This window comes from Etheostoma cragini, chromosome 3, assembly GCF_013103735.1.
Source record: "Etheostoma cragini isolate CJK2018 chromosome 3, CSU_Ecrag_1.0, whole genome shotgun sequence".
NCBI classification, from domain to species: Eukaryota; Metazoa; Chordata; class Actinopteri; order Perciformes; family Percidae; genus Etheostoma; species Etheostoma cragini.
Window position 1 is genome coordinate 3,312,329 of NC_048409.1, and position 10,975 is coordinate 3,323,303.

The 10,975-nt window shown below is 40.6% G+C and overlaps 1 protein-coding gene across 1 annotated transcript in view; it reads right to left on the reverse strand.

The window, feature by feature from the left end:
• Positions 1 to 10,975, reverse strand: part of dph1 (diphthamide biosynthesis 1) — a 72,752-nt gene that overhangs the window by 51,244 nt on the left and 10,533 nt on the right. Inside the window, exon 3 of the mRNA XM_034866641.1 lies at positions 4,993 to 5,056. Coding sequence (XP_034722532.1) covers positions 4,993 to 5,056 — 64 coding nt within the window. The remainder of the gene's footprint in view (positions 1 to 4,992; positions 5,057 to 10,975) is intronic.

The following is a 10,975-nucleotide window of genomic DNA, read 5'->3' on the forward strand; positions in this document are numbered from 1 at the left end:
GGGGGGGGGGCATGTCCCCCTGCCATTCGCAGTGGAAATAATTGATTGGCTGACCTGTTAACTATGGATGGCACGGTTCATGAAAAAACATCTGAACTGTTCGACGCATGCGCAATGCAATGTAGCCTGGTGCCCGTACGAGACCTCAGACAGTGTTTCCCTTTTGCGCGACAGAAGAGGTGTGAACAAGTTGCCATCAACACGCACAGCGAAAGACAAAACAAAACACTTCAGACCGTCCTGCCGACATGTGTACATTTTAACATCAATGAACTGTAACCATCTTTCACCATAAAGCCTCTGCTGTTTCAATCCTGTCAGCTCTGCAGCGGACAGGGCAGCTCTGTTCCCCCTGTGGCTGGCTGGGGCGCACACACAGACACAGACACACACACACACACACACACACACACACACACACTGGATGCAGAAAAAAACGGAGATGAGACGCACAGGATGACCTAAATTGAGGACAGCTACGCTCGTTATTTTAAGTCCAATGAGTCCTTTATCAAACCGTATGAATGTGTGTCCCAGACCAGGACAGGAAATTAACTAACAATGTAAAGATCAACAAGCCACAGACAGACATGCTTTGATTCATTCAGAACATCATTATGTTGTCTGAAATCCACCAGTCATATTATACCAACATTTGCAGCATCCTGAGCCTTTTTGGAAAGGGTTGCTAGGTAAACCCAGCCTAGAGTAATTTTAATATTCCCGAAACAAGTTTCCATAATAATTTTAAAGAACTATACAAACTTTTTTTTTAGTTTTATGTTTAACATGTTCTGACTTCTTCAAATGACAGAGCTTTATGAGTTCCTCTCTTTTCTTCAAAAGGGATACAATTTTAGTAAGAGCTACACTAAAGTTGGCATTTTGATTCATGCAAGTTATTGCAATTGATATTCTGTTATATTTAAATCTTCCTGTAGTTCCTGTAGATGGCAATATACATTTTCCATTTCTTGCGGAATAAATGAAAAGCATGTTGACAGGACTCCTTGCAATAACAATCCAGCAGTTATTTACTTTAATTTCTCTTACTTTGTCTTATTATTTTACTGGTTTTAATTCTTTCATTTTTAAGCAATTTGAATACAGAAATGTGCTGATTCTACTGTAAGGTCATTTTATTGTGTAAGTCTGTAGCTTGTTGTGCTGCTGTATACTAAATGTGTAAATGTGATTGCAAGAGCAAGTATTTTCCCTTGGGGTTTTGATATGAATGTGAATGAATGTGAAAGATAGGGAGAAGCGGGAGGTCGACAGAAAGATAAACAGATAGATGAAGAACAGGATGGACAGACAAACAGAGGGAGAAAGATCCTGCTTGAATTAAAAATGTGGCGCCTATCACATCATGGGACACTGACTTAAGAGACACACACACACACACACACACTATACGCATACATACATACATACAAACCTATACATAGATACATACATATTAGATATGCACATATATATGTATATGTATATATATACATATACACATACATACACACACAGTTTATATACTACATATAAAGATGCACATACAATATATACACACACACATATACATATATACACACATAACCATTTACAGTATATATAGATATACATTTATATACATATATGTGTATGTGTATATACAGTATGTATATCTGTATATATATGTATATACGCTGTAAGTGTATATATATATATATATATATATATATATATATATATATATATATATATATATATATATATATATATGCGTATATATATATTTGGCTAAGTGTAACTGTAGCATGACCATAATTCAGAGCAGCTTGTCCTCATTAAGACTTTGCAGTCCCTCCCACTGAAGCGCCTTACTCTGAGGGCAGATTAGCCCTTTCATCCCCATTTTGGTATGGACCTGAGCCCTGTCTCCAGAGTACGAGGGACTGTGGCAGTGATGGTCATGGCAGAGCCACCCAACCCCCGGGACCTCTGGTAACCCGCAACATAAGCTGGGTGACACGAGGTCAGCTGCCTGCTGTGCCAACATCCAAAAGGTTACTGTCCCTCACTCTCTCCAAACACCCCCCTCCAATCCTCTGCTAGATCCACATTAGGGTTGGCATGCCAATACGCTACATTTTCCTCAATGTAACGGTTTGCTTGCTTGTTGCCATAATAAAGTGCTCTAAAATGGTAGCCACTGCAAAGTCTGACATATATTTCTCATCTCTCTATCTTGTGATCACTGTTAAGTTTTACATGCCAATCTCAGCAGAACATGCTGGTTTCTCCCAAACAAGCAGTTTCATCTGACAGCTTTCACCTGCAGGTTAAGCCTTTAAAGGGATAAGCTAAATTCTGAGCTTGTGTTGAGATTGTTATCAAGGCAATTCTGACTTCCAGGGCACTATCTATCCGGTTAGAGTATGAAGTGAAAACAGACTTAAACCAAAACCTTAAATTCCTTTAGTTACATGTTTCAATTTCATCCCCATATCAGGATCAAAGACCATATGGTGAGAAGCCACCACATAGTGTTGACCCTAGATTCCACCTTTTGCTCCGATCAGCTTTTAGACGTGGTTGTCAAAATTAACTACCATTTGTGTCGACATCACATTAGCAAAGTCTGTCTAAGAAGATTCTCAGTCAGACAGGCGGCAATTTTTGCATGTTGGATGCTTTATATAGACCTTAGTGGTCCCCTAATACTGTATCTGAAGTCTCTTTCATAGAACTTAGTGGTCCCCTACTACTCTATCCAAAGACTCTTTTATATAGACCTTAGTGGTCCCCTAATACTGTTTCTGAAGTCTCTTTTACATAGGCCTTAGTGGTCCTCTAATACTGCATCTGAAGTCTCTTTTATATAGACCTTAATGGTCCCCTAATACTATATCCAAAGACTGTTTTATATAGACCTCAGTGGTCCCCTAATACTGTATCTTAAGTAATTTCCCCAAAATTCAGCCTTGGTGCAGAATTACAGCCACTAAAGCCAGTCCCACAATGAGCCTTATGATCCTTATAAGGGGCAAGACTCCAGATCGGCACATCCGAGCTTTCATTTTCTCAAAGACTGAGCAGGATACCCAGGGCTCGGTTTACACCTATCGCCATTTCAAGCCAATGGGGGATCAAAGGCAGGCTGGGGGAACACATATTAATGGTAAAAAAACTCAAAGTGACATTTTCATGCCATGGGACTTTTAAGTCAAAGGCAAGTGGACTTTTTGGGGCATTAAATTCAGGCTTCACACCCTATGGGTGTAGACTTTTAACAAAGACCCTGTGCTGTGTTTTCTGAGGTCACAGATTCATGGCAAGTGTTTTTGTCTTTTCAGTTGTCTGTTTAGATGACCAGGATCAATAAGTTGATCAAGAAGACGGGATCTGTTCATTGGCCTGACGCCAGATTAGTGTCTCCCACTTATTGACTTATTTGTGGCGACTCGCCACAATATCAACATTGACCGCCACGTATTGATTTCCTATTTTTGCTTGAAGCAATTTGAATTGTAAAGAAAAACAAAATCGCACATAGCAAGACAGCACAGGCAGAAGCAAAATAGCTTAAGGGAAACTATATAGCAGGAGCTAATGAAGCGCAACCATGAGAACCACTTTGGCTGCCACTGTCTAGAGGAGAAATCGTGTGGATGGTGAGGGGAGGGTGAAAAATACAGAGGGATGAGTGATACAGGACGGGGTATGAAAACACTGAGAAAAGCAATTAGTGTCCGCTAATTGCTCTCATTAGCAGAGATGAGTGTGATTTTTCCAGACTCGTCAAACATAGACAGTGCATGTAGACTGCATGGGCATGCGGTGTAAAAGCCACGCCGCAAACGGTGCTAGCTCTCAGGGTGATAGCAGCGGCGGGACTGATAAGTCCAGACCCTATCATCAAACCTTCACGCTATCATTTTCCTTGTGATAAAAAAAAAAAAAAAAATGCAGACGTGACTGTAGAGAGAGTAAGGGAAAGATAAAGTAATAGAAGTTTGATACAGCTAGAGAAAAGATGAACAAAACGATGGGAGTAAAAAAGAGAAGATTATAGATAAAAGAGCTGAGGCAATGGAGAAAGACAACCCCCTTGCCCAACTTCTTTGAGACAGAAGTTGTTTCATTTATATGGTAAATAAATTAATCTTGTCCTTTTAATACATATATATTATTTATATTTAATATAAAGTGCATGCACGCATGAAGAGCAGTCATACTGATGTAATCCAGGTTTCCTGTGTGAAATCCAATATCTGCCCAGCCTGAACAAAAGGCAGCTCCAGCCACTCTAAGTGTCATCATGTAATCAGGTTAGTATTGACTAAACACCTATGAAAAGAATCCACGCCGGGTGTTTAATGATTGCAGCCATTTTCTTTGAGAAAACACTTAGCGGACAGTGCTCCTGAGAAACAGAGGCCAACTGGAGGTGCAACGAGACCACGGAGACTAAATAAGAGGGAGAAAAATTGAAAAACAGAGCAGGTTTTCATTGTGCTTAATAGCGGCTCACAAAAAAACAAAAATCTTTTAAAAACATGTTTTTCTCCTAGCCAAGCACGCTTCCAAGCATTTATCACAGTTTAGGACAAACCCCGGCCTTGTATAAAAGGGAACATTAATGCTGAAGCACTTCTTGCCGCAAGATGAAATGAAAGAACTTTGTGGTGTCTGTGTGATGGAGTGTTGGTGTGCAATAGGGCATATGCAGACTGAAACAAGATGTAATTAACAAGAATAATAGCTCGCCCCTCCTCCAACTGTAAGCGAGGGAAGCTGTGATATCTGCTCTGTCCTAAAACAGCGTAATCATGTCTCATTTTCTGCTGAATCCCTGATTGAGTCAGAGGCGGGGAATTACGATAAAGCTCTCGCTCTCCTAATGAGTGCCAAGTGGCCACGGCAGTGAAAGTTCGCACTCTGCCGGCTTGACTTCTACCCCTTGCTTCTTACTCATAGACTTACAAATAACTTAAGCAACCAAAATAAGCACCTTACCTCTCGATGATGTCAGCAATGACACAGGCAAACATCTGCAGGCCCTCGGGAAGCTGCAGAGCCACTGGAGAGAATGGGAACAGGCAGACACAAAAGTCACATCCTTGCATTAGAGTGACGGCAACATGTTATTTAAGAAATCCTGGAGAGCACAGCTATACATAGCCTCTGCTACTGGTTCGGCTCCACTGACAGCAAATCGTGACATTTCAGGGAAATTCCCCCTCTGCCACCGTAGTGCCGTTGGTTTATTTTAGCAAGGGACGGGCTGTTGGAAATGTAGTCCGAACCAATCACCACAGATCTATCTCTACAGCGCATGGCTTGTATAGAGCACTTAAACTCTCTCTTTTTCCTGTCTGTTTCCATGCATGCCACTGGCTCTGTGACACACACACACACACACAGCTATAGAATGGAGTTCAGGCAAAGAATTAACCATTGGTCCTGTTGATGGTGCTGCGTGCCAACAAATAGGAGACCTACTAATTGACTGATGTGTGAGTCCGACTGAAACAAACCCACCTAGTTTAGGGCAGGATTTACTGCCTCGATTTAGACTCTGCATCGAGAGGCGGGCATGTTTTTTTTGTTTTTTTTGTTTGTTTTTTTTATCAAAAAGGCAGAAGAACCTGGAAGCATCTCAAGTGATTCCCGACTGCAATCAGTGAAATGCGGCCCTTTCCTTTACGCATACTCCTCTAAATAAAAATCACGCAAATGATGACTGGAGATGTCATGTGAGATTGCACATTGTGCTGGATTTGCTGCTCATGTAAACACAGGGATCAGTGTTGCATGAGAGATCACCCACCTCTAACAAGCATTGGCAGGTTTATTCAAATAATCAAATTAATTGTCAGGATGGTCGAATGAGCTAAAGCGGCAGACTCAAGAGCTAACTCCTTCCTGAGTTACGGGACTTGTGGTCTCCGAATGGAGGCGTGGGTTCAAATCCCACTTCTGACAGAGATTTGGGGCGGCGGTAGTCCGAAAGAGTTGGGTTGGGAACCGGGGGAGTCGCTGGTTCAAGACCAAATTACGGAGGTTGGACTAGTAGCTGGAGGGATGCCAGTTCACCTCCTGGCATTGCCAAGGTGCTCTTGAGCAAGGCACAAAACCCCCTTCAACTGCTCAGGGCGCTGGTCCAGCACTGGCAGCCCCCCCCCCCACTCTGACATCTCTCCATTGGTGCATGTATTGGACCTGATGTGTGTGTATTTCAGGTCTGTGTGTAGTGTAAATTGTAATTTCCACATAGGGGATCAATAAAGAGTATACCTTAAAAAATAAATATTGAATAAGATTAAAGTGACTTAAAAAAAAAAAAAACTTCAACACCGATCGAAACGTTTCAGCATCCTTGTCTCAGACAAACTGGACAGCACCTTTTGAGCTTTGCTTCAGGATGTTATCTTTTTTATTGGAATTCAAAGTAGATGAAAATCTAAAAGAGAGATATAGGTCTTGTGATATTTGCATGGAAACTCCTATCTTATTCTGGAGATCAAGAATCCATGATTTAGTATACATTAATCCTGCCATCCCGTCATCAAATAAACATCACAACATCGCAGACTAATGAGATATTGATGATGTCAAGAATAGCCCCGCAAGGAATAACCAAACAGAAACCGGAGCATAGAGTGGATGAGAAGGGAAAGATGAGAATGACAGAAAGGAGATTAATAAGGAAAGCAAATCTGGTGCTGTAAAATGGCACACCCCGTTATAATAACGAAATAAAATACTTTCTCTATTTGACATTTGTGCAAATTTAAAATGCACCAAGTAAAAAATGTTATACTGATTCTGGTTGCAACTAATAATTGTTTCATTATCGCCAAATCTGTTGATCATCTCTCCAATTTGTTTTCGGTTATTCGTTTGGGCTATAAAACATAAGAAAATGATAAAAAAAAAGAAAGAAAAAAATTCCCAGAAATGCAAAATACCTAGATTTCCAGAGTTTAATACCCAAAGTGACAACATTTTCAGTAAAACAGTGGGAAATCAAGACCTTCTCACATTTGACAAGCTGGAACCAGAACCTTTTTGGCAATTTAGTTAAATAAATTCCATCAACTTTTAATCATTTGTAAAAAATACTGTGATTTTATTTTTTATTTCTTTTATTCACTCATCCATTAGTGTACTATTTGAGCAAAAAGCAAACAAAAATGCTTACAAAGAGAAAATAAAATTGGAAAATGTAAATTTCTAGCAACAAGTGTCAATTTCGGGCCAAATCAATAAACTGGGTAAACCCCGTCGACTCTTCCGGCAATTTGATTTCGCCCCGCAGCTGTGTCTGGAAACCTGCACGTTTCAATTTTCATGTAAACACAGGGATCAGTGTTGCATGACAGATCACCCACCTCTAACAATTATTTGCAGGTATATTCAAATTAATCAAATTAATTGTCAGGATGGCCGAATGAGCTATAGCGGCAGACTCAAGAGTTAACTCATACAAATCACTAAACTGGGTGAACCCTGCCGACTCTTCCGGCAATTTGATTTCGCCCCGCAGCTCTGTCTGGAAACCTGCACGTTTCAAATTTGCGGGAACCAATCACACACAAACTGCCCTATTTTCCTAGCGCGCTATTGGCAGGTTTAACCCCTTTGTGCCGGATGCTTCACCCCGACACATTACATCTACCGCCGGTTACTGCGTTGCGCAACTCTGAACCTCCTGCTGCATGGCGCAGCATTTTGTATTCGTCAGTCTTTTCGTGACACGTGCAGCAGAGAACGAATCATTGGTTCAAATACACATGAGGCGGGTCTTGTTGGCTATTTAAAGCCATGTGACCACCAAAATGTACTGTAGTTTGCTGAAAATCATGTCAATCAACCAGACATACATGTGCGTTTGTTTATGAATTTTTGAGAGACAAGCAGGATGATTCTTTGCGCCACGCAGCAGCCGGCAGAAGGTTCAGAGATTCGCAACGCAGTAACCGGCGGTAGATGTAATGGGTTGGCGCGAAGCATCCGCCACAAATGGGTTAACACAATATCGATAGAGAAGCAACAAAATATCTTCTTGTTACCGTTCAACATAGCGGCCGTCGGTACCCGGTCTGTGCTGCCTGCACAATCAGTCATACGCACGTGCAAGATGTTCACGTATGCATAGATGATAATCCTGTTTCACAAGAATTTATGGCAAACCCGTTAATGTTGCTTCTACATTACCCGGATCGTTGCTCTGATTGGTTGAATGACTATCCAATTGAGTACAGAGTCATTTGAACTATGCCTGTTGGTCACACCTCTTGCAGAGAAAATACCCCAGACCAATGCTCAATCTCAGGTCTATGGAGCTTGGCTTGGTCAGAGTACCAAATCAAGAGAGTAAGATAAAAATGAACATCATTTGACTTGTATAAAATAATTGGTCATTTAAATCAAGAAAATATGTTTATCAGAATTGGTCAGGAATTCTTTCCACACATTAATTTTACATCTTTTGAGAAAGAAACGGGAAAGGTAAGTATTAACTATGTATTAGAGATGTATCACCTCCAATACTACCTAAAACGCTGGTATCGGGAAGTACTGGAGTTTATGCACCGATCCAATACCACATAAAAAAGTCCTAAAGAAAATCAGCCTTAAAGTAGTTTATTTATGTTCTTTTTCTGTTATAGCCGACTGTCAAACTGGATAATAAAAGAAAGTTATGGGGCATTCATTTTTTGTGTTTGTTCATGTTTCACAAAGAGTTTAACCTGAGCCAGACTGACAACAAAGCTAGAAATCATATCACATCCATACAGGGATAGTAGTACACAGCTGTTAAAACATAATAAACTACATGACGCAGCGGTATCGGATCAGTACTGAGGTATCAGAATTGGTATCTAGAAGCAAAAAAAGGTATCAGACCATCTCTGAAATATATAACTTTGTTTTCAAATACACATAATAATGCAAGATTGACAGTAGTTTTGTAACTGTTTGCATTACAAAAGTTCTGCTGTCCAGTGGTTTGCTATTTGGGATTATATTATACACATGGAGCAAGCCCTAGAGACAAAGGCTTCATTTCAATCAACAATGTTGAAAACCCCTTGACAACCAGTCAACCTCTGCCACACATTACTTTCATTTTTATTTTTACAAAAAAACTTTATTTGTATTAGCCATATACCCACAGTGTGTAGTGACATTTTATCTCTGCATTCTTAACCCATCCTAGTATTAGCAGCACTGGCCAGCAATTCATATAGCATTTAGGAGCAATCAAGGGGGGGGTTAGAATTCAATAAATCCATCGTCTCAGTGGACACTTATTGTTCGAAGACACTAAATTCAATGCAACGTTTTCACATGACTAGGCCTGAAACAATTCCAAGACGTCAGGGCCGGACAGCATTAACCAATAAAAGCTGGGACAGACAAAAGGCCAGGGAAGTTCAGGGTGCATGGTCTCGAGATGGAGTGATAAATGGGGTGGTGGGGAAGAGGAGGAGCGAGAGCATTTCTTACTGATGAAAGGTTAAGGGATCACCAAGCACTCATGCAGACAGTGAAAGACAGGTCGTTACCTAGAAAAGGGCAAGTTTATTAACAGAGAAAGGTGTACCCCTGCCACAGCTGACGGAAGCCAAAAGCTTTCTCCATCTGCTGCCCCCCCGGCAAAAGATGAGTCCGATGATGAAGGTGGGAATGACTGTGTGAATGCATATTTGACTTTTTCACGCAAGAATGATTTGCTGCTTTTACCTTTGGAAGTGCACTCCGGCCCCCATAGAACAGAGAACCTAAAGCATACAACATAAAATGTGGAAAAAGGAGTTCATTTCACGGCTTCATATTAGGGCTGGGTACCGAATTCTATACTTTTTAGACACTGACCAAATTGCCTTCTAAGTATGGAGTATTGAAAAATGCCTCGTCATTCAATACCAATAGAGGCAACGCCAGTTTGATTTTATGCTAACCAGTTGAACTGGCGTTTGTTACAGTAGCTAAGTTTCCATCCAGATGTTTTTATCTGAATTGTGAAAAGTGATACTGAATGAAAAATGCCTTATGTAAACAGTCAAATTCAATGGAATTTCATGAATATCGACCCAAAGGAAATACGTTCACAATTTATCTTGTTTGATATACGGCTTATGCGATAAACGCTGATGAAAAATGTATTTGCAAAATAAATAATGAATTGCAATTAAGTTTTAGTTTACTTATGGTTGCATGCTAGCTGGGTAGTTAAAGTGCTCATATTATGCTAATGTTTAAATTCCTAATTGTATTTAGAGGTCATATCAGAATAGGTTTACATGGTCAAATTTTCTAAAAACACCATATTTTTGTCATACTGAACATTGCTGAAGCTCCTCTTTTCATCCTGTGTGTTGAGGTCCTTGTTTTTGCTACTGAGTGAGGCATCTCACTACTATTCCATCTTTGTTGGGAGTTGCACATGCACAGTACCTATGTGAGGACTACTAGCCATTTAGAAGCAGAGTATGAAGGCCCTGACAGTACCTAGGTAAGGACTACTAGCCAGTCAGAAGCAAAGTATGAGGGCCTTGACAGTATCTAGGTAAGGACAACTAGCCAGTCAGAAGCAGAGTATGAGGGTACCGACAGTACCTAGGTAAGGACTACTAGCCAGTCAGAAGCAGAGTATGAGAACCCTGATAGTACCTAGGTAAGGACTACTAGCCAGTCAGAAGCAGAGTATGAGGGTGTGCTCTGAAAGTACCTACAGTGGTGTGAAAAAGTGTTTGCCCCCTTGCCCCTTTTCCTGTTCCTTTGCATGTTTGTCACACTCAAGTGTTTCAGAACATGAAACCAATTTAAACAATAGTCAAGGACAACACAAGTAAACACAAAATGCAATTTGTCAATGAAGGTGTTTATTATTAAAGTTGAAAAAAAATCGAAACCATCATGGCCCTGTGTGAAAAAGTGATTGCCCCCTTGTTAAAACATACTATAACTGTGGTTGTCCACACCTGAG